General features: G+C 41.5%; 1 protein-coding gene across 1 annotated transcript in view; it reads left to right on the top strand.

Moving 5' to 3' along the window:
* The window catches only part of C3H1orf131 (chromosome 3 C1orf131 homolog), a 58978-nt gene extending 34822 nt beyond the window's left edge, over nucleotides 1–24156 (top strand). Inside the window, exons 7-8 of the mRNA XM_033936356.1 lie at nucleotides 13731–13786; nucleotides 23420–24156. Coding sequence (XP_033792247.1) covers nucleotides 13731–13786; nucleotides 23420–23546 — 183 coding nt within the window. The 3' untranslated portion in view covers nucleotides 23547–24156. The remainder of the gene's footprint in view (nucleotides 1–13730; nucleotides 13787–23419) is intronic.
* The last annotated feature ends 989 nt before the right edge of the window (nucleotides 24157–25145 follow it).

The raw sequence follows: 25145 nt of genomic DNA, 5'->3' as shown, positions 1-25145 counted from the left end.
CATACGACACAATTTTATTTGGCATGCTGATAGAGCTAAGCCTCAAATATCTGCTAATAATAATAAGCTTTTGATGATATTGACAGGAGTTGCCATTCAACAAATAACGTATAACTGGAAAGATTGTACAAGGTAGAATTATTGTTTCTGGTGGAATTCAGTATGTCATGTGTTTAAAATGGAAAGAGCGTTGGCAGTTCAAAAAGGTTACTATAATAAATTTAAGGATGTGGGGGGGCATTTTTAAATTATTATAATGAATAATTTACACTTTTCTCAATTTTTAATTGGATCGGGGGGGTTGGATTTCTATTAATAATATATATGAATGATAATATATTATATTCATGTGGTATATTTTTTGTTGTATATGGAAGTGGGAGGGGGTGGGGGTTATATCTTTTTGTTGTATGATATGGTAGATTTTCAAGTGATATTGTATTCTAATTGTTTGATATTTACTGTACACTTGTGAATTATAAAATGAATAAAGAATTAATTATAAAATGAATAAAGAATTAAAAAAAAAAAAGAAATTGGCCTATAATTTGAACTATTTGAAATAGATTGATGAACATTTGATTTTTTGAAAAATAATAGCTAGTTTCCAAGAATTCGGTACTACATCATAATTAATGCTGTTTGAAATGATACTATGAACAAATGAAAACAAAAGATATAAAATGTTTTTTCAAAATATTTGTAGGTATTGGATCATGAGGGGCAACTGTGGTCTTCATTGATGAGGCCAATAATTTGAGCTCTGATACTGAAGGAATATTTAAAATTTGAAAAAGTACTAGAAAATGAAGTATGAGATGTTATATCAGATTGTGAATAAGATGTTGCTACTGGTGTAATAAACGAAGAATGAATTTGTTCAATTTTATTTTTAAAAGTTTTTGCATTATTTTCTTCTGAGGGTTGAAGAGTAAAATTTGCATTAGGAATTTTTTGAGTAGTTAATGTTTTTAAAATGGTGTAAAGGGTTGCTGAATTTCTGGCTTTTGTAATATGTTCAGTATAGTATTGTTTGCTTGTTTGAATTCAAGTTTTGTATTCCTGTCAAGGTAGTTTATTGGTGAGGTGATAAGGGCAGTTAACATCAAAATGGTATCTTTTGAAAAAATGGAAGCAGACTGAAATAGGGAAAGGAGGGATTAGCACGAGCACTACAAGTTCTCAAACTGGGTCATGACCCCAAACTTAGTCCTAAAATCCTCATTCAGGATCAGAATCACATCTGGGGGGAAAAAATCCTAGATAGCAACATTATTAGCCAAATAGATTTGGAGAAAGCCCTCACATATCACTGGAAATGAGCTGTAAGAAATTGATCTACCTTTTGAGATCTGCCCGGTATTTATGACCTGGTCTAGAGCCGCAATTGGAGACAGGATGACCTTCGAAAGATCTTGGTCTAACTCAGCATGGCTTGTCTTATTTTCATATGTCGTAGAGTAGAGAATGACATGGGGACAAATTTTTCCCCGTTCCCACAGGAACTCAATTTCCCCATCCCATCCCACGAGTTTTGTCACTGTTCCTGTCCCTGCCCCATTTCTGTAAGCTCTGTCTTAACTCTAACACTTATGATTTTAAAGTGTTTGAGGCTTGTGCAAATTACATTACATTACATTAGGGATTTCTATTCCGCCATTACCTTGCAGTTCAAGGCGGATTACAAAAGAATTATCCAAGATGTATTACAACAAGAACTTACAAAAAAAATTGGTCATTTTCAAAAAGAGTGAGAAATGGGTAAGGTTATTTGTTTGGGGTAGTTGGCTTTAGTGAGAGGTGGAGTTTGAGACTTGCGGTATTATTTCTTTTTTCAGAGTTTTCTTGAAGAGTATGGTCTTTATTTCTTTTCTAAAAGTCTTGTAGTCGAGGGATGCTGTCAGTAGATTGGCGTTTGGTTGTCTAGTTAGGCTGCTTGAATGGCCAGGAGGCCATCATATAGTTTTTTTCCGTTTGACCTCCTTAATTGGGGGGTATGAGAATGGGGTGTGAGTTTTCCTATGTCTGGTTGTGGTGTTGTGGATGAGGCGGTTATTCAAGTAGTTTGGACAGTTTCCATATAAAGTCTTAAATAGTAGGCAGTAGAATTTAAATTGTATTCTTGCTGGGATTGGAAGCCAGTGCGATTGGAGATATGCTTCTGTAATGTGATTATGTTTCTTTAATGAATAGATGAGTCTTAGTGCTGTGTTTTGGATAGTTTGTAGTTGTTTTGTTATGGTTGTAGGGCATGGGAGGTAGAGGATATTACAGTAGTCAAGTAGGCCTAGTATTAAGGACTGAACTATGAGCTGGAATTGAGTTTTCTCGAAGAATTTCCTAACTTGTCTTAAGTTTCTCATGACTAAGGATGACTTTTGTATTGTTTTATTGATTTGCGGTTGCATGGTGCAGCATCTGTCGATAGTTATTCCTAGCAGTTTTAGGGTGGTTTGTATGGGGTAGTTGATTGCATTGGTATTTTGTTGGTATTTGCGTTGGTTATGGTTGGTATTTGGTTGTTTTCTAGGAGGATGAATTTCGTTTTATCTGGGTTCAATTTCAGTTTGTGATCTTTCATCCAGGTTGCTATTGATTTTAGTGTTTGGTATATTGTGTTCGCTATGGAGAGTTCAGGTTGATCAAAGGGTATGAGAATGGTAATGTCATCGGCATAGCTGTAGGAGGTTATGCCTTGTTTGTCCAGGTGAGAGCTGAGGGAGGCTGTATAGAGATTGAAGAGAGTCGGGGATAGAGGGGATCCTTGGAGAACTCCGCAGGGGTTTGACCAAGGTTCAGATTTTTGTTTGTCTGATTTTACTCTATAGGTTCTTGATTTAAGGAATCCTTCAAACCATGTGTATACTTTATCTGTGATACCTATTGTATCCAGGATTTGTAGTAGAATGTTATGGTCCACCAAGTCGAATGCAGCGGTAAGGTCTAGTTGTATGAGCATCATTTTTTTTTTTCCTGTGCTGAGATGTTGTCAAGAGAGATCCTAGTAGTGTTTCAAGTTTCAAGTTTAATATATCTCTTGATTGATCGCTTAGTCAGATTTCAAAGCGATGAACAATTTAAAATACATTCATTAGCAATTACAAAATAAACAATACAATACAAACTTTGAATAATAACATTAGGTTAAAAACTAAGACATCAATTTAAGGAACATAGGAAAGGAAGGGACAGCGAAATACAACTAGGAATAGTAAAGCAATACAAAGGAAAAGTATAATAGGAGGACAAATTAAAACATAGTATAATAATATGTAATCTGTGGCCTAGGGGTTACTAAAAGCATCTTTAAAAAGAAAGGTTTTTAAATTACTTTTAAAGAAATTGTTTCTGAAGCCGGATTGTGTTGGGATGGAGTATGTTATGGTTTTCTAGGTAATTGGAGAGGAATTTGGCAACTAGTCCTTCTTTTATTTTGACGTAGAGTGGAATAGAGGCAATGGGTCTGTAGTTGGCTGTTTGGTCTATTGGTCCTTTGGGGTCTTTGAGAATCGGGGTGATGATGATTTCACTGAGGTTGGTAGGGTAGTGGCCGTTTATTAGCGAGATTTGTATCCAGTTTAGAAGAAGAGCACGAAATTTTGTGCTGGATGTTTTTAGGAGATATGGTGGACAGTTGTTGAGGTCACAGGGTGCATGGCTGTATTTTTTGTAGTATTTGTTGAATTTGGGCCATTGTATGTTGGGGAATTGAGACCATATTCTATCTGCTGCAGTAGAATCTCTATCTATGGGGAGAATTGAGGGTAGCTCTTGCATTGGTAATTTTATTTTGGAAATGTTCTGCTAATAGAGTGGCTGAGGAGGGGTAGTATTGTTAGTGGTCAGGTAGAGCTTGGTGTTGGTTAGGGTTTTTAGAATTTGGAATAGTTTTTTGGTGTCTTGGGTTTCAGTGCCTATTAGGTTGGTGTAGTGTGCTTTTCTCTTGTCCTTTAATTGTGATTTGTATTGTTTGTTGATTTTTTTTCCAGGCGGATTTTGTATGATCCGAGTTCGATTTTCTCCATTTTCTCTCTACATTGTCTTTTGAGGTGTAGCAGTTCGGAGTCGAACCATTTATCTGATCTCCTGCTGGGTCTGGATTTAGTTTGCAGTGGGGATAAATCATCAAGGGTGTTGGAGCAAAGTCTTTCCCAATGTAAGATGAAGTCCTCGGGGTTGTTTTCTAGAATAGTTTCATCTATTTTAGACCAGAATATGGAGGGTTCAATGTGTTTGCGTGAAGTGTATGTTACTTTATTGAGTTTTGGTATAGTTTTTTTGTTGTTTTTGGTCCAGTTGATGTTGAAAGTGTAGGTGTAGTGGTCTGACCAGACGGATCTGGACCATGTTCCGTTAGATGTATGAATTTCTGTTAAGGATGGTTGATGGGTCATGAAGGCTGCAATATCAAGTTGGTGGCCTTTTTCATGAGTTGTTTGTGGATTTAGCATTTGGAAGGATAAGACTTTGAGAAATGAGAGAAAGTTGTCTACTTGTTTGGATGATTGATCATCTAGGTATAGATTTAGGTCTCCTAGGAGTAGGTTGTAGATTGTTATTAGTGAGTTTTGGTATATGAAGTCTTCCACTTCGGTTCTTGCTAAAGACAAGTTTCCTGGTGCTATGTAGCAGAGCATGCAGTTTAGTGTGTCTTTTAGTGTGGTGCTTGAGAGTTGGCAAGCTAAAAGGTCCATGTACGGGTTAGATGTTTTCTCAATTATATTAAGGGTTAGATCTTGTTTGATTAAGATTGCTAGGCCTCCGCCTCTTTTTTTTTCTCTGCAGACCACTGTAATTTTGTACCCTTGTGGGCAGACTTCAGTTATTCTGGGGTCTGAGTCAGAGGTTAGCCAGGTTTCTGTGAGGAAAAAACAGTTATCTAGGTTTTTATAAGCTCTGTTTTTGGACCTAGCGCTCTGATATTTAAGTAGGCGCATTTGAGTGTGGATATCTCTGTGATAGTTGTGAGTTGTGTTTGGATATATAAGTGATTTGGGGTGTCGGTGTGATTTAGTCTTTGTGTGTGTTGGTCTTCTTCCCCATGCTATGGTAATGGAGTGTAGAGTGTTAGATTGTAGGTTTGAGTTTCTGCCACTTGATGTTCTCCTATTTTGGAAGAGAGATTTATTTATGTCTGTAGTGGGTGTAGGGAGGAGGTTATTTGCTGCTGTCTTCCCACTGGTTAAAAGAAGGTTTAACAGTATGAAGTGCTGGGCTCGTGAGGTTAGCTTCATTTTGGGTTGTTTTTTTTGTTTGTTTGTTTGTTTGGTGGTTGGTGAAAGGTGGTAGAAGGGTCTTTGGTGGTTTGGCTGCTGTTTTTCGGTTGGTTTTACGTTTGGTAGTGTTGTGGGGGTGGATCGCTTCTTGGTCGCTTCACAAAGGTGCTATGAGCGTCTTAGACAGCGTGCTGTTAGGCGCAGAATCTTTTATTGGTTCAGCATAGTCCCGTCGGGTGGGGAGGAGGGGTGGAGTGCGCTCCCATGCCAGCAAGCCTCCCTGCCTGCTCCTGGGACCAGCGACGTGGCCACAGTGAGTTTCAAACGAGAAACAAGAAGTAAACAGAAACTAACAGAAACACGGGTGCTGAGAGACTTCCTGAGCCTTCCAACTGGCTCAGTGTAGTCTTGTCGGGTGGGGGGAGGGGCGGAGTGGACGGAATTTGCAGTAATGGGGCAGGGACAGGAAAAAAACTTGCCGGGACGGGAAAACGAGTTCCTGCGGGAACAGGGAAAAATTTGTCCCCGTGTCATTCTCTAGTTTAGAGTGATAGCTTGGGATGAACTTGATTTCTGCCTTGTCAGGAAGTGTTCTTATTTCTGGAATGCTTTTGTGTTCTTAAGAGCATGTCACTTCTTGTATGCCAAAGTTTGTATGCCCTACTTCTGAGTTCCATGTCTGTGCGGAAGCCAGCAGTAGAGGCATATCTGCAAATAAAACCTACAAGCATCATCAGAAGCACATTTGCACCATGTGTCAGCATGCTCCTTGTTAACATGCACTTGCATAGTATGTCCGCTTTGAGAGTAGAGAATGACACAGTGACAAAATTCAACACAGTTCCCATCCCCGCCAATAACCGCGGGATACAACCCCATGTCATTCTTTAGTGTCTATCTCAACTTCAGTCCTTCTACACCAGCGTTCTTTAATGCAAGACTTGAGAGTTGGTAGTTGTGCCTATGCATACTCTGATTCTTCCCTCTCTCCTTAAAGCACATTTTTTGGGCTTGTGAGCTACTTTTAAAATGGTACTTAGCCTAAATAAACTAACCCAATTGGTATATGAAAATCAAAATCAAGGTATATAAAATTGTACCACTTATCTAGGAGTACATCAAACAAATAGCAATATATCTCATTTCTTCTGTATACAGGAAAAGGCCTCAGAAACGGAGCCTACGCACAGTCATACATTCATAGACTGAATTGGTCTGTGTGTTTTTAATACTCCTTGCTCCAGTCATGGGCCAAAAACCTGTTTTCTTTTTTTTCCCCCAAATGTTTATTGAGAATATAGAAGCAATACAAAAAGCCATAAAATACAATAATACAATATCCCAATTATTTTCCCATCACAGCACCCAGCTTAACTGTTGTACAGGAACTCTTCAGTACAGTGCAAAAGAACACAAATAAAAGAAAACGAGGGAAGAACACCCATCCCAACCCCCCCCCCCCCACCCAAATCGCATAATAAGAATTACCATACAAAAGAAGAAGTGCAATGGACAACTAAGCAAAACAAAACTAAGGTGAAAGCTGTCTCCAGCGAATATAAGGATCCCAAATCTTAACATAAGAAGCCAACGTATTATGACGCAGGGCCGTCAACTTAGACATCAGTTGCAAATAATCCAAACGAGAATATATGGTTTCTAAAACAGGGATTCGAGGAGAGCGCCAGCACTGTGCCAACGCCAAGCGAGCAGCCGTAAACATATAAGCTGCCAACTTCTGCTCATATCGAGTAAACCCAGGGACCCCAACATTAAGCAAACAACATTCCATAAGAATACAACAATGTTTTTGTAATATTTGAACTAACACACAACCCACCTGCTGCCAATAGAAACACACAGGTGGACATGTTCACCAAATGTGTAAAAAATCACCCTTCTGTCCACAGCCGCGCCAGCAATGATCAGTACTGGTAGAAATAATAGAAAATAACCTAGAGGGGGTGTAATACCATCTATAATACATTTTATAGCCATTTTCAATAAAATTAAGAGATAAAGTTAATTTAAATAAATTGCGATAAAATATAGCTCCATTAAGTAAACTACGCTCAACAGGCATATCTCTTTCCCAAGCCACTTTATAAGGATCAAAAGGGGATTCCCGTTTCAATAAAGCCTGATATACACGAGAAACTCCCTCCCTCCCAACCCCAGCCCGTATAGTTAATTCCAGCCAAGTATCATTTAAGGAAAGCTTCCAAAACGCCCATTTATACAGGTAAGTCCACAAACGTGTATAGAGAAACGAGTCTCTAGCCACCAAACCATATTCCTCCTGTAACATATCAAAAGGACGCATAGAATGACCTTCCCAAAGCTGACCTAAAGTATGAAGGCCTGCGGGAAGCCACACCCGGCGAACTACGTCCTCCCGACCCGGAGAACTAGCAGGCAAAGCAACTATAGCCATTTGAGAAAAATATTGACGCTCCAGAAACATACACTTACAACTGCATACCAACAAGATAAAACAGTCCACAGGTAAGGGTTAGGCGACCACAAGGCTGTTCGCAAATGAACCCTAGGCACCCATGGTAACATCCATAGAGAAATTGTAAGGAGAAAGCTCTGTTCCATATGAATCCAGGGTCGGTCTTCATAAATAACCCACATCACTACTTCCTGTAACAAAGCAGCTCGGTAATATAGCCGAAAATCAGGAATCCCCATACCCCCTTCCGATTTAGGTTTATACAAAATACTCTGACGCACTCGTGGCGGCTTTTTCTTCTAAATATAAGCAAAAACCTTACGCGACAAAAAGCGAAAAAAAACCAGGCAATGCAATAGGGAGAGCCAAAAAAGCATAGAGAAATTTTGGAAGAAGCATCATTTTAATAGCTGACACTCTACCTATCCAGCTAAGATTCAACCCTTCCCAACGATCTAATTCCTCAAACAAAGCATGCAAGCGCGCCGGAAAATTAAAACGATACAACTGCATAGGATCAGCAGTAAGATTGACCCCTAAATAGGTAATAAAATGAGTAGCCCATAGAAAAGAGAAAGCAGATTGCAGGCGTCGAATGGCGGGTTCCCTCAGAGTGAGATTTAAAATTTCCGATTTGGTCATATTAATGCGAAAGCCAGAAAGAGGACCAAAAATATCCAATTCCTGAACCACCACACGGCAAAGAGCATTCTGGGTCACCCAGAAGAAGCAAAATATCATCAGCATATAAAATAATTTTATATTGCTGGGTACCTTGAACAATCCCCTTAATCTCCTCTCGATCTCAAATCCGACTCGCAAAAGGTTCCATGGAAAGCGCAAAGAGCAAGGGAGAAAGTTTCAAGTTCAAGTTTATTAGATTTTAATATACCGACCATCAAGCAAATATCTGGACGGTTTACATTAGATTTAAAAATGACAGATAGGAGTAGGAACAATTGAAGAAATATTAAGTAATTTAAATAATATATAGTGAACATTAAAGACATTAACAAGACGGACTTGACAGTGAGGAGAGAGGGAATGGATGGGTACAGTTACATTGTGGGTAGAAAAAGGAGAAAGAGGGGTTGGGAAAAAAACATGTTGGATGGGAATAGAATATATGGAATGTTTGTAAAAGAGAGAAATTAGATAGAAGAGAAATTAAGAAGTGAGAAATTAAATAGAAGAGAATGCATCACGAAATAAAAAAGTTTTTAAGTTTTTCTTAAATTAGTCAAGGTGTTGTTCGTCTCGAAGTGGTTGTGGAAGGGAGTTCCACAATGTCGGGGCAGTTACCGCAAAATTTATTTTGCGTGTGTAATAAAACTCTTTTATAGACGGAATCAATAAGAGATTTTGATTTGAAGATCTCAAAGTTCGAGTAGAGCACTGAGGAATGAGAAGTTTGTGAAGATATAGCGGCAGGTGAGAAGATTTTATTTTGAATGACAAAAGAATGATTTTGTAGGTGATTCGATGTGTCACGGGTAGCCAGTGAGCTTCTTTTAGTGCTGGCGTAACATGATCATATTAGAAACATAGAAACATAGAAGATGACGGCAGAAAAGGGCTATAGCCCATCAAGTCTGCCCACCCTACTGACCCATCCTCTTAAGTCTATACCTAGCGACCGATATTCCAGTTCGACCCTCGTAGGGATCCCACATAGGTATCCCATTCTTAAAGTCCAGCACGCTGCTGGCCTCGATCACCTGCGCTGGAAGCTCATTCCAACGGTCAACCACTCTTTCTGTGAAGAAATACTTCCTGATGTTGCTATGAAATTTCCCGCCTCTGAGTTTGAGCGCATGCCCTCTAGTGGCAGAGGGTCCCCTGAGAAAGAAGATATCATCTTCCACCTCGATACGTCCCGTGATGTATTTAAATGTCTCAATCATGTCTCCTCTCTCCCTACGTTCTTCTAGAGTGTAGAGCTGTAGTTTGTTTAGTCTCTCCTCGTACGAGAGACCCTTTAGCCCCGAGATCCTCCTGGTGGCCATCCGTTGAACCGATTCGATTCTAAGCACATCTTTACGGTAATGTGGCCTCCAGAATTGTACACAGTATTCCAGATGAGGTCTCACCATGGTTCTGTACAATGGCATTATGACTTCAGGCTTCTTGCTGACAAAGCTTCTACTGATACATCCCATCATCTGCCTTGCTTTAGATGAAGCCTTCTCCACTTGATTGGCAGTTTTCATGTCTGCACTGATGATTACTCCTAGGTCTCGTTCCGCCGAAGTACAAGTTAAAGTTTCTCCATTCAAGGTGTAATTTCTGCATGGATTACCGCTACCGAGGTGCATAACCTTACATTTCCCAGCGTTAAAGCCCAACTGCCAGGTCGAGGACCATCTTTCCAATGTAAGCAGGTCCTGTGCCATACTATCCTGTAAAGTACATTCCCTTACTATATTGCATAGTTTAGCGTCGTCGGCGAATAATGTTATTTTACCATGAAGCCCCTGAGTCAGATCCCCTATGAATATGTTGAAAAGGAGTGGGCCCAGGACTGAACCCTGCGGTACCTAGGTTATAGATGAGTTTTATTGCGGTGTTTTGTATAAGTTGGAGGCGGTGAATTTCTTTTTGTGGGAGGCCATTGAGTAGGGAATTACAGTAATCTAGGTGAGAAATAATTAGAGAATGAACAAGAATTTTGATAGATTCGGTTTCTAGAATTGAGGTCTGTGAACGAATTATGCGTAGTTTAAAGAAACATGTTTTAACTACCGAACTAATATGGTCATGAAATGATATCAAAATGATTAAATACGCAAACTAATATCGGTATCAATAAATGTTGGAAAGTCTTATAAAATTTGTTCGAAAAGCCGTCTAATCCGGGAGCTGTATGCACAAAAAGGGATTGAACAACCTCCTCAACCTCAACCGCAGTGATCGGTCTAGAAAGGCAAGTAACTTCCCTGTCAGACAGTCGCTCCAAGGGGATATGAGCTAAATAATCCATAATGTCCGATTCCTGGGAAGCAGGATCCCTCTGATAAAGTTCCTGATAGAACTTCAAAAAAGCCTGTCCCATATCTGAGATGGAGGTACAACGAACCCCTTCAGAGTTAACAATATAAGAAATATCATTTCTGGTAGCTTGAATTTTCAACTTACGCGCCAAAAGCTGACTACCACAATCATTATTTCAAAATATTCTTGACGCGTCTTCTGCAATGCTGTCTCAATAGTAGCCAATTCTAGATCTTTCAAAGCTAAACGCAATTTAGCCAAATGAGCAGAGTCTTGGACAGACCGAGGACGGCCCTTAAGGCGAGATTCAAAATCTGAAATTTCCTGTCTCTTGGCAATCTCTACCTGCAATTTTGTTTTTTTGACATGAGCTTATAAAGCAATGACTTTCCCACGAAGGACAGCTTTCATAGCTTCCCATAATAAAATGGGACCAATATCATCAATATCATTCAAAATAATCAGTAATATCGTTTGCTAATTGTGTAACAACAGCCGGGTCTGCCAAAAGGCTATCATTAAACCACCAAAACTGCCCTCCAGGGTCAAACGGAGAGCAGCATGGTCAGTCCAAGAAGTGGAGTGAATCTCACAGCACTGAACAGAGCAACCCAACATCCCATCTCCAAACCAGTAATCTATACGAGAGTCTGTATTATGAACAGAGGAATGAAAAGTATACTCCCTTTCTCCCAAATGCCGAATACGCCAAACATCCTGAAGTCCCCAATGTAAAAGTAAGGTGCGTAAACGCTGACGATCAGCTGGCGCAACTGCGGATTTACAGGAAGAACTATCATAAAGGGGGTCTAAGACCAGATTAAAAACCTGTTTTCTAATAACTTATTTTATCATAAATAATGCAACTTCTTTTCACTCTTTGCAACTTAGGTTCAAATTTTCACTCTTTTCACTCTTTGCAACTTAGGTTCAAATTTTGAACCTAAGTTGCAAAGAGTGAAAAGAAGTTTGCATTATTTATGATAAAATAAGTTATTAGAAAACAGGTTTCTGGCCCATGACTGGAGCAAGGAGTATTAAAAACACGCAGACCAATTCAGTCTATGAATATATGACTGTGCGTAGGCTCCGTTTCTGAGGCCTTTTCCTGTATACAGAAGAAATGAGATATATTGCTATTTGTTTGATGTACTCTCCTAGAAAAGTGGTACAATTTTATATACCCTCCTTTTAAAATGACCAAGTCAAAATGATCTACCAACAATAAAATTTAAAAAAAAAACACAAAGCACACTGTATGCAGAGAAAACGTTAATTATCATTTATATTCCGGGGGTTTTTCAAAGAGGTCAAGGCAGATGACTTTATGCAAAGTCACCTCAGTAACAACTATACAAAAATAGACAAATATACCTCCCTCTCTTTTTACTAAACCGCAATAGCATTTTTTAGCACAGGGAGCTGCGCTGCTCATAGGCTCCCTGTGCTAAAAACTGCTATTGCAGTTTAGTAAAAGGGGGCCATAGTGCAAAATATAAACAGCAGATATAAATTCTCAAAACGGACACATTTTGATCACTAAATTGAAAATAAAATAATTTTTCCTAGCTTTGTTGTCTAGTGATTTCATGAGTCTCTGGTTGCACTTTCTTCTTCTGACTGTGCATCCAATATTTCTTCCCTTCTTTCAGCCTCCTGTATACTTTCTCTCCTCCAGACCTCATTCCCTCCCCCAACTTTTTCTTCCTCTTTCCCTGCCCCCTCCTCTTTCTTTCTTTCTCCCTGCCCCCTTCTTTCTTTCTGTCTTGTCTTTCTCTTTCCATGCCCCCTTTCTTTCTGCCTGTCTTTTTCTCTTAATGCCCCCTTTCTTTCTTTTTCTGTCCCCCCTTTCTTTCTGTTTCCCTTCTTTCTTTCTCCCTGCCCCACCTTTCTTTGTGTCTCCCTGCCTGCCCCCTTTCTTTCTTTGTCTTTCTTTCTCCCTGCCCTCCCCCAAGCTACCACCGCCATCGGGGAACAGGCCCCCAAGCCGCCGCCTCCGAGTTCTGAGCTTTCCCTGCTTCCCGAAGCCGTAAAGAGGACGCAGGAGCGCCATGCCAAGCAGCCTTCCCCACCCAACATCAATTCTAATGTCGGAGAGGAAGTTTCGGGCCAGCCAGGCAGCAATTGGCTGGCCCAGAACTTCCTCTCCGATGCCAGAATTGACGTCAGGTGGGGAAGGCTGCTCGGCCTGGTTCTTCTGCGTCCTCTGTACGACGTCGGGAAGCAGGTAGAACGCAAAGGCAACACGAGTCTTATCATAGAGCCCAGGATGGGCTCCGCAATCAACTTGCGTTACCTTCACAATCTACTGGTCAATCGCGATCAACTTTTTGGGGACCCCTGTCTTAAAGGATGACATGGAGATGGTTTCCCGCGGTTATCTGTGGGGATGGGGAACAGTGATGAATTTTGTCTCCTTGTCATTCTCTATGTGGGAGCTTTCATCATTGTCTTGAAGAGCCACAAACGTCAAGGACACCATGATAGAAATGGAAAAGCATGATGCTTTGCATGTGATAAACTTTTTAATTTGCCATCCCCCCCAAAAAAAAAAAAAAAAAATAAGAGTGATTCATTTCATGGCGGGGGAAGTGATCAACATTTTATATTACTGTTAATTGCAGTTATTAGTAACTAGGTCTTATTGTATAAAATAGGGCCTGGGCTAAAATACGGCAAATTAGTGGTAAAATACAATATCTAAATGGTAGCCCATATTCATAACTACACCCCTTAAGAGCAGAATAGGGGGTTTTTTTCTGTTCACTGTCTGAATCAGATCTCTTGGACTTCCTCTTCAGCACATTTTTCACAGTTAAAAACCAAAGGGGTTCTGCATGGTCTAAAATCTGTTCCACTGTTTTGATTTTACTTTTATATTTCTTCTGAGCGGTGTAGTGGTAAGTTTCTGCTTTAATGTTTTAAAGCTTTTTGTATTTGTGGGGTTTTTAATCTGGAGGCCATTTACTATAGTTTTAGGTACGGTCAACAGAGCAATCTGCAGTTCCTCTGTTTTAGTCAAGGTGATGATCCATACTGAAAATATTGCCTCCTTACTTTCAACACAGGACTTGAAGTCTGACTTTTTGAAAAAGAAGAAGAGAAAAGGAGGGTCTGGGGAAAGGTGAGCATGCATACATTGGAAAACTATTCCTGTGAACATCTTAAGTGACCAAGAGTTTTCTCCCTGTAGCTGGCCAAAGGTCCATGCCAGTTGGTTTGCATACAGTTGATGTAGGCTGAAGGAAATTGTAGGTCTATGGTACCTAAAGTGTTGGAGAAGGGGGCTGTATGGCTAAATGACTCTCTTTGATGTTGCCCTTCTGGAAAGAACATAGGAAGGAAGTTGTTGGTGGAAGGGGGCTGCTTGTTTCTGTGGTTCTGTCCTTTTGAATTTGTTTTTTAGAATTATGCACCTTTACAAGGTAATTGGAAGATTGGCTTAAACTCTTCAAATTTGTATAAGGTGAAGTCACAAAATTTTCTTAACATAAGGTGTGTTGTAAGTCACCCTAGTTACCTTATACCGACACTGCTTTCACTCTCTCAGCCCTCAGAGATGCCACCAGGGGATCAAATGATCATATCCTCTGGCTTTATGCACCTAATCGTCATAGGGTTGATGCTATACTTTTAGGTATGTTTTTAATTTTATAATTTTATTATTTTTTCTTATTTTTTCTTTTACTATTATTAACTCTTATTGATAATTTTTAAAACAATAAATATACTAAAGGGTATTGGTACTTAGCTTTATACGGAGTGGTTGCTGGAAAGGGATAAACAAGCCAACATGTTTCACCCGTAAAGGGGGTTTCCTCAGGGCTACTACCCCTGCAACAAAAAAGGCTGGCTTCAGTAAAAAACTAAGTCAAATAACATACACTTATAAATATAACAGTTCTACCTGTACCTTGTTTGTTCGTTGTTCACGACGTGACCACCCGATCTAAGTTTTAAAGATGGCCGCGGCGTGGTCAATAACATCCTTAAATAACCCACAACCCGGATATGGGCGGAGAAAGGGGAGGGATAGATATCCCAGCCGATGCTGCACCCAAAACCCGGGAAGGGGATTGTTTACAATGTGTCAGTTCATATTGCTTTACCTCCTATCTTCATTTAAAGGAGGGGTAAATAAACTCCCAGGAAACATCATAGTAGGGATGGCCATTCAAGTTCTAAATTCAAACCGTGGGGAACAACCGTATTTAAACGGTATATCCATCTTTGCTCCAGGTAATTCAACCTGGCTTCTAGATTACCCTCCATATCTAATGTGCTTAGATTGTCAATAATTCTCCACCTGATGTGGTCTAACTGATGTTGTTTAGACTGCCAGTGATGAACTAGGGGTGCTGTCAAATTTCCCGTAACAATTCTAGATTTATGCTCATTGAGCCTCACTTGGATAGCACGTCGGGTGCGACCTACATATACCATGGGGCACGGGCAGATGATAATGTATATGATTACATTACAGTACATAGGGTTGGGGCATCTTTTCAGACCACCCTCTATAGAAAACCTGTGGCGAGAAACACTTTGCTACACTTTGCTAGTTTTCACCCCCATAAGCTTAAGACCAGTCTCCCCATTAGTCAATTCCTAAGGGCGAGAAGAGTATGTTCTGAGCTCAGCGAGTTCCAACGGGTAGCCAAAGATATCAGCCATAGATTTCGCGTTCGGGGGTATCCGCAAAAATGCATACGCCAAGCATATTTAAGGGCTCGGTTCTCTCACCGAGAGACCCTTTTACAACACTCAGGGAAGGATGTTGAACCCATTAGGGAGGAGAGGAAAATGGTGTGTATATTACCCTATTCTGTGGTAGTACACACCATAGTAAGATCTATAAAGCAACACTGGTCCATTTTGAAAAATCTTAGGGGTCTAGATGAGTTCCCTCTTATCACATTTACAAAAGGTAACACCATTGGACAGCTGTTAAAACGCCGTACTCCTGTTTATTCTTCTCTGGGTTTCCATTCCCCCTGCACCCAATGCCAATGGTGTGAAAAGACCATTGCGGGCACACAATGGTGTGACCCACAAACGGGGAGAGTTATCCAAGCTCGAACACATACCAACTGTAAGTCATCTTGGGTCATATACATTATCATCTGCCCGTGCCCCATGGTATATGTAGGTCGCACCCGACGTGCTATCCAAGTGAGGCTCAATGAGCATAAATCTAGAATTGTTACGGGAAATTTGACAGCACCCCTAGTCCATCACTGGCAGTCTAAACAACATCAGTTAGACCACATCAGGTGGAGAATTATTGACAATCTAAGCACATTAGATATGGAGGGTAATCTAGAAGCCAGGTTGAATTACCTGGAGCAAAGATGGATATACCGTTTAAATACGGTTGTTCCCCACGGTTTGAATTTAGAACTTGAATGGCCATCCCTACTATGATGTTTCCTGGGAGTTTATTTACCCCTCCTTTAAATGAAGATAGGAGGTAAAGCAATATGAACTGACACATTGTAAACAATCCCCTTCCCGGGTTTTGGGTGCAGCATCGGCTGGGATATCTATCCCTCCCCTTTCTCCGCCCATATCCGGGTTGTGGGTTATTTAAGGATGTTATTGACCACGCCGCGGCCATCTTTAAAACTTAGATCGGGTGGTCACGTCGTGAACAACGAACAAACAAGGTACAGGTAGAACTGTTATATTTATAAGTGTATGTTATTTGACTTAGTTTTTTACTGAAGCCAGCCTTTTTTGTTGCAGGGGTAGTAGCCCTGAGGAAACCCCCTTTACGGGTGAAACATGTTGGCTTGTTTATCCCTTTCCAGCAACCACTCCGTATAAAGCTAAGTACCAATACTCTTTAGTATATTTATTGTTTTAAAAATTATCAATAAGAGTTAATAATAGTAAAAGAAAAAATAAGAAAAAATAATAAAATTATAAAATTAAAAACATACCTAAAAGTATAGCATCAACCCTATGACGATTAGGTGCATAAAGCCAGAGGATATGATCATTTGATCCCCTGGTGGCATCTCTGAGGGCTGAGAGAGTGAAAGCAGTGTCGGTATAAGGTAACTAGGGTGACTTACAACACCACCTTATGTTAAGAAAATTTCCTTTACAAGGTAAGCCACAAATTCAATTATAGTTGGTAGATCACTGCACAAGAAAGCTTACAATAATAAGCTTTGTACCTGAGGCAATGGAGGGTGAAGGGAATTGTCCAAGGTCAAACATGGTGTCAGTGAATGCAGCAGGGCTTCTCTAATTTTCAGTCTGTTGTTCTCATAGGTGTTGGAACAGGGGGGGCCATGGCCCCCCCAAATTGTGTCCGAAAGGCAATGTTCCCTAGCTGATAAGACGCCACTCAACCAGCATGCCAACCTGCAGTTTCCTTGCCTCCAACATCTGCCACATTGCACTTATCTGCAGCAGCAGCCCCCTCAATGTCATTTTTTGTTTTGGGGTGGAGCCGGCAGTCACAGATAATTGCAGTGCCATGTTTGTGTTTTGTTTTACTGCTGCTGTGGGGAAGCAGCCAAATGCTTTAAGGAAGCGGGGAGGACAGAGGGGAGCACATGCTGGAAAGAAGCAGGAGGATAGAGGGGGGGGGCGCATGCTTGAAGGAAGCAAGGAGGGCAGAGGAGGAAGGCACTGGATCGAAGTGGGGAGGAGAGAGGAGGCAGATGCCATATGGAAGGGGGAAGAGGACAGACAGTGAATGGAAAGGGCAGATGCTGAATGGAAAAAAAGAGTGAAGAGAAGATGAGGAAAGCAGAAATCAGAGACAAGAAAGGTAAAAAATAATTTTTTCTTTAGGATATAGTGGTATTGTAGCTGTGTTGATAAACATTTATAAACAGAAAATGGAGATAAGGTAATCTTTCTATAGGACTAATTTTAATATACTTTTGACAAATGTTTGGCGACCAAAACCCCTTTCTTCAGGTCAGAACAGGATACCATAACTGCAGTATACCATACTGACCTGAGAAAGGAGGATTTGGCCTCTAAAAACTAATTGAAAAATGTATTAGTCCAATAAAATGATATCTTATTTTCCATCTTTTGTTTTATTTGTTAATTTGCCTTAACATCTCTGAAAAAAGCAAAATATTAATGATAATTAAAATTTTCTCTACATACAGTGTGCTTTTTGTTGTTTAATTCTCTAGTTACCATGTCTATTGTTAATAAAATTATATTGTGTGATGTGAAGAATGAATGGAAGAAATTACATTACATTAGCGACTTCTATTTCGCCTGTACCTTGCAGTTCTAAGCAGATTACAGTATAAAATAGCTGGACATTTCCAGGAAGTTACAATTTACAGTATAAGATTGCTGGACATTTCCAGGAAGTTGCCATTTAGGGGACGCTTACACCGTAGATGCAGGGGACACTTATACAGTGGATGCAGGGGAATTACAGATTAGGGGAGTTGAATAGTAAGGCAAAGGGGAGAGTTTAGGATCACTAGAAGGGAAGAAGAGGTTTAGGGTTGGTTTCTTGAAAGGTTCACAGGGGAGATAATAGTAGAAGGGAGGAGGTTAGCTGGTAGTTTGCGTGGAAGGGGGAGGAAGCGAGGGGGGGTCTGGGGTCTGAGGAGGAACTTGGGCAGGTCTAGGGCAGAGCTTTTGCCCCAAAACAAAACAAAAAATGTTCTGCTGCCTATTTCTATTCTAATCGATATGCTTTTCCTCCATGTTATTTTGCCCATCTGATTAAACGTGATTGTAATATTCCAGGTTTTGATATAAGGAAACCCACCAAATCTAGGTAAGGATTACTTTAGAGAAAGAGGACAATCGAAAAGAAGGGGGAGAGAGGAAAGGGGGTGGTAACCACTCGGCACTATGATGTACGTAAGGATGGTGAACTTATTGATAGCTGGCACCTTCCCAGCGAGGTCCCCCAAGGATCCACACTTTCACCATCCATGCTTATCCTTCTAATGTATTCCTCAAGAGCCAACCTAGATTGCACACAAATAAAACATTTCACCTATGCAGATGGCATAATGATCATGCTACCTGTAACGGCTATGTTAGCCAACACCCTGATCATGTCCACACCATAGAAAACTGGTCCTCAACCCATCACCTCAAATTAAATAAGAACAAAACCAAATTCCTTTGGCTAGGACCCCCAACTAACCACACTATACTCCAAGAATTACAGTAGATGACACTGATTTTCCATTAGAACTGTATTACCAAATCTTAGAAATTGATAACCACCTATCCATGAAGAGCCACTTACAATCAATAATAAAACAATCTTTCCTTGTGATGAGGAAGCTAAGATCCATCAGAAAATACTTCGAAACAGACATTCCAAATTTTAGTGCAATCCCTAATTCTATCTCAACTAGACTACTGTAATGTAATACTAGTTCTTTGCTCTAAAACATTGCTATTGCACCTACAGCTAGTTCAAAATGCAGTAGTAAGACTCGTATACAAACTATGAAAATCGGAACATCTATAGCTCTACTATATGAAACTATATTGGCTGCCCATAATCGCAAGGATCAAGTTTAAATTAGGCATCACTGCCTTTAGGATCATGAAAGGAAAGGGCCCTGACTAACTCCTCCCACTAGGCGAGAACCGATCGTCCCAAATTACTAACCTCCAACATTGCCTCTCTGACATGAAAACTTGGATGTCAAACAACAAACTTCAACTGAACGCCTCTAAAACAGAACTCTTATGGATCAGGAAAAAAAGCACCAAATTCACACGTCCTACCCTAGCATGGGACTCCACTCTACTAACGGCAACAGATCAGGTACGCAGCCTAGGAGTAACTTTAGATGGACACTTATCCCTATCTGCCCACATATCCCAAGTAATCTCCACCTCCTTCTACTACCTCCGCCAACTGAAAAGGATCAAACCCTACATCTCCACACCTGACCTCGCCCAACTCCTCTACGCATATGTCCTCTCCAGAATGGATTACTGTAACTCCCTATTTAATGGACTAACCAAAAATAATCTCAAACGCCTCCAACGTGTCCAAAATGCAGCTATCCGCCTCCTACACAACCTCAACTACCATGATCCCGTCTCCCCAGCACTCCGCGCTGAACACTGGCTCCCAATTAGCCAGCGCTGTGCTTTCAAGGCCCTAGCAGTAGCCCACAAGAGAATTTATGCCACCACCCCCTCCTACATAAAATCTAAGCTTCCCATCTACACCCCCACTCGCTCCCTCCGCTCAAAATCGGAAATACGCCTATGCATTCCCCCTGGAAGGTCCCTCCTCTCAGAAACTGCCCGCAAACGATCCTACAGCCACTTCATCCCACATCTCTGGAATAAACTCCCCCCCCAACTCAGGCAACAGAACTCTTTATTGACATTCCGTAAAATGGTAAAGACCCTCCTCTTCAACTAAAGATCTCCCTCAGTCTACACCCCCCCTTAAACCCCACCTCACTCTTCTCTCCCCTATTTAACTTCTCCTAAATTTCAGTATAGTCCTCTCTTAGTCTGTACTCTGATAAATTGTCTGTACTCTGAAAAATTGTTTGTACCCTGATAAATACTGCACAATTTTGTATGTCCAAGCACCTAAACCTATTGTACATCTTATTTGCCTAATTACTTCTACTGTGTATGTTTACTTGTAGACCGTTCTGAGCTACTGGGAGAACGGGATATAAATCTAAATAAATAAATAAATAAATAACTAATAGAGTTGACCACTCTACTCCAGGGTGCTTCCAACAGATATTCCACCAGAAATCTTTCTACTTAAAATTCCCAGCATGCAACAATATAAAGTCTACCAGGCAAATTACCTTATCCATCCAATATCAATTAGCAAAATGCTGGAACCAACTACCATTTACACTACGATCTTGTGACCACTATGTCAGGTTCAGAAAACTTTCAAAAACATTTCTGTACCAAGACAGAAAACCAACCTGGAAGTAAACTAAACTAAACCTTAAGTTTATATACCGCATCATCTCCACAAAAGTGGAGCTCGACACGGTTTACAGGAATTAATATAGAAAGGAACTCCAATGGAAAGGAGAAGGGCTTAGTAAAAAGAAAGAAAGAAGGGACTTAGTATAATGGAGAGGGAGGGAGTAGTTACATGGTAGTTGTAAAAGCCCATTTCTAAACTGTCCAATGCAACTCCTAGGACATAACAAAGAGCCAAAGATGACCTACTTAAACTTGTAGCTATGTATTTCTAATTATGATTTAACTGTATTAATAACTGTACTGATCTAGCAACTCTATTGAATTCCGTGTCACACTAAATTGTCCATTGTAACTTCCTGGGCAACTGACCCAACCTCTTGTAATGTAATCTGACCTTGAACTGAATAGGTAAAGGTGAAACAGAAAACCTGATCAACATAGCATAACATATTGGAGTTTTTCACTGAGCACCAGCAGGCTATACCAGTGAGCTCACTGAAAGAGATCAGTTTTTCTCAATCTCTATCTGCTAATAGAGGGAATAACATTCACTCTTTCAAGATAGTACAATCTATTTAAAAGAAATTATCAGATTGACATAATTTTATTTTATTAATTTATATATTTATTTATATATATACCACTTATAGCCTAAGGGGGTAATAATCAAAAAAAAAAAAGTCTAAAAAGTGTCCTAAGTGGCTACTTGGACGATCAAAAAGCCTGATCGTCCAAGTACCCATAACCAAAGCTGGTTTTTAGACGTATCTAAAACCAACTTAGGCCTTTCCCCTGCCTCTAAACGCACAGAGAGAAAAGAGGCGTGTTTAGAGGAGGGGAAAGGGCAGGCAGTGGGCGGGAGGTGGGCCGACCTACACCTAGCCGTACAACAGGTATAACCAAAACAGTTAAAGGTTGCCTAGTCGGCATTTAGACCTTATTCACTTAGACAAAATAAAACCAGGTCTAAGTGCCGAAAAAGGGGCCACTGAGCTGATGGCCGCTGGCGCCATCAGTTCAGCGGCCCGGCAACCTAACCATCGCGGCAGGAGAGATGCCTCATCTTCCCTACCGCGATGCCATCGCTCCTCTACCCGAACTGCCGTGACCTAAGGCGCCTTAGGCCCCACCAGTAGGCGGGGCTTTAGTATCGCTGGGCCAATCCGGCCCCATTCTTCGGTGGCCTGCATGCCGGACGGACAGGTTTGGCACCCGTCTGTCCGGCCAACGACGAAAGGTATGGGGAAGGGGGGTAGGGGTGTTGTGGGGTCGGCCAGGGGGGTCGTGGGTCGGCTGGGGGGGCGGTCGGAGGTTCTTGGGGGGGGCGGTCATTGGGGGGAGGGGGGTTTGCGTCGAGGGCAGGAGGGCCTGGGATCCCTCCAGCCCGTAATGTAGTGCGGGGTGGGGGTAGGGGGTCGCCGTGGCCAGGAGGGTTTGGGCTCCCTCCTGGCCCAAACAACAAGCGGGGGGGGTCGCCAGGGCCAGGAGGGCTTGGGCTCCCTCCTGGCCCGATATTGTCGGGGAGTTGGGGAGTCAGCGGGGCAAGAGGGCTTGGGCTCCCTCTTGCCCCGATCGTGTCAGGGAGTCGGGGGGGCAAGAGAGCTTGAGCTCCCTCTTGCCTCGATCGTGTCGGGGGTGCCGCGGTTGGCTGGGGCAAAAGGGCTTGAGCTCCCTCTTGCCCCGATCGTGTCGGGGAGTTGGGGGAGGGCAAGAGGGCTTGAGCTCCCTCTTGCCCCGATGTCGGAAGGGGGGGGTCGCGGTTTGACATGGCAGGAGGGCTTGGAAACCCTCCTGCCTGGATCTTTGGGGGGGGGGATTCTGTAACCGGTGTTGTTTTTGACAGAATCCAGCTTTTAGGCGAAGGACTGGCTCCTCCTTCGCCTAAAAGCCCTTCTGTTGGACGTTTGTGGTCTAGGCGTGTTTTTGTTTCATTATGGCTAAAAAGTGTAGACCTACTGTGGGGGTACTTGTAGACGTAGTGGAGATTGGGCGTTTAGGCAGAGGAAGGCCATAATCAAAACATTGACGTTTATTTTGGTTATGGACACTTTCCCTGCTTCTGGGTTGAACGTTTAGGGACTTAAGCCAAAAGGGGACTTAGACGCTTTTTTTTATTATGCCCCTCCACGTGGTTTATACATTCAGGTACTCAAGCATTTTTCCCTATTTGTCCTGGTAGGGACTCACACTCTATGTAATGTACCTGGGGCAATTGTGGGGATTAAGCGACTTGCCCAGGGTCACAGTGAACCAGTTAACATCTTGCTTGAAAATTAAGGGTATTTCAACTTCTCAGGTCTCCAGCTTAGTTCATTTTATAATCCATAGCCAGCAATAAGGTTTTCCCAAAAAATTTAGATCATTTTATCATTTATTACCATTTGCTATACAACTCTTATTGGAAGCAAAGCAGTTTTCAAAATAAAAACAAGAAAAGGCAAGGAAAAGAACTCCAATAAAATAGGAAAGGTTAAAAACCAGATCAAGCAAAAATTGTAAACATGGCTACTTGTCTCTTCTTTTAGCAAAATGCTTATGATTCTGTTTCAGGACTGTTAGTGTTAACTTTCATCGATTTTATTTATGTTTTGCTCTGTTTTCTCATGTGATTGCTTTTTTATGTAGGTTGATTTGTAACTTGATGTTTTTATTGTACCTGAATAGTGAGTGAGAAGTTAATAAATAGGAAACAAAACCTATACATTACCCTAAAGCAGTTCTCATTTTTCTAGTTAATCTCAAGCCATGTGGTAAAATTGCTTTCAGATTTTTTTTTGTAGCCATCACTCTTGTTTACTCATGCTGTTAACTTTTTTTTTGGAAGGACGAAAAAGAAAAAACTGTCTCCAAACATTTTGCCAAGTAGGCAAGTGGGAAAGTTCAAAAATGGAACATTGATTCTCAGTGGTAAAGATGTCAAGAAAATAAAGTCGTCAAAGGTGATCAAGTGACAGTGTCAAAGTGCATCCGAGTTGAAGAAGGACATGTGTAACTGTAACTCTGGATTTTACTTTTAATACGTGACAAGTCCAACTCCCTGGTGAGGGTCCTGCTTTATAGGAGAATGGCTTTGAGGAATAATCGGAGACTTATTTATAATGTGTAAATAAAGAAACAAAGTTATTTATATTTTTAGATGATAGGAGTGAAATATTCCCTTTCTGTGTGCCCCTCTATTTTACCCTTCCAGGGGATAATGTTGTAATGATTTTGCATACAACCTGTTTTATTTGCACAAAAAGGCCTTTTACAAAATTTATGTGTCTGTTTTACACACCTATAAGGTCGCATGCTGAAAAGATCGTGCATGTACCATGTCTGGCATTCTTAGGGACATAGCCTGGGCAAAGTGAAGGTGGAGTTATATGTATTATATACAATACAGACCTGTTAACCTTGCAGCAGGAGTAACTGTGTGTGGTACTTGAGCTGGTTCTGCCTTCGTGGACTTAAACCTGAGTGTCCTGTTATGGAATTACTCCCTCTGGTGCCATGTAGAACCGTGTTTTTCAACCTTTTTACACCCGTGGACCGACAGAAATAAAATAATTATTTTGTGGACCGGCAAACTACTAGGACTAAAATTTCCACCTCATCTCCGCGAGCTCGGTCACCTCAGTAACTATAGAAAAATAGGCAAATATAGTGCAAAATATAGACAGCAGATATAAATTCTCGAAACTGACAAGTTTTGATCACTAAATTGAAAATAAAATCATTTTTCCTACCTTTGCTGTCTGGTGATTTCATGTCTCTGGTTGCGTTTCCTTCTGTCTGTGTATCCTTTCTTTCTTTCTGCACTCAGGCCCAAGAATTGTCCCTTTCTATTCCCTCCCTCTTTCCTTCCTATGTCCTTAGTGCCCCCGGTGCCTCCTTCCTATGTCCTTAGTGCCCCCGGTGCCTCCTTCCCATGTCTTTAGTGCCCCCAGTGCCTCCTTCCCATGTCTTTAGTGCCCCCAGTGCCTCCTTCCCATGTCCTTAGTGTCCCTTCCTGTCTTTAGTGCCCCCAGTGCCTCCTTCTCATGCCCTTAGTGCCCCTTCCTGTCTTTAGTGTCCCAAGTGCCTCCTTCATATCTCTTTAGTGCCTCTTGTGCCTCCTTCCTATGTCCCTCTCACTGCCTTCCACACTTTGTCCCACCCCTGAAGCCAGCCAGCCTGCCTGTCTACCTCTCTCCCTCCCTCTCTGGCCAAAGCTAACCTGCTTGCCTGCCTACCTCCTTCCCTCCCTGTCTGGAAAAAAAAAAAAAAGCCTCCCTCTTTCCTTTCCCCTGCTCTTCCCGCCCTGCTGCTAAAGCCTACAGGACGTCTTCTTTCCAACGTCAATTCTGAAGTTGGAGAGGATGTTCTGGGCCAGCCAGGCAGCGATTGGCTGGCCCAGAACATCCTCTCCGACGTCAGAATTGACATCGGAAAGAAGACTTCCTGTCGGCTTTAGTAGCAGCGGCAGGGCGGTAAGAGAAGGGGACCCGGGGAAAGGAAGGAGGGAGGGACAGGAAATGATCGCCTGTCTCATTGTCCCCGAGCACAGCTTCGGGACACTGTTCCAAAGC

Source organism: Geotrypetes seraphini, chromosome 3 (assembly GCF_902459505.1).
Source record: "Geotrypetes seraphini chromosome 3, aGeoSer1.1, whole genome shotgun sequence".
Classification (NCBI taxonomy): domain Eukaryota; kingdom Metazoa; phylum Chordata; class Amphibia; order Gymnophiona; family Dermophiidae; genus Geotrypetes; species Geotrypetes seraphini.
The sequence above is the reverse complement of the archived record's forward strand: the minus strand, read 5'-3'. Positions and strand labels throughout refer to the sequence as shown.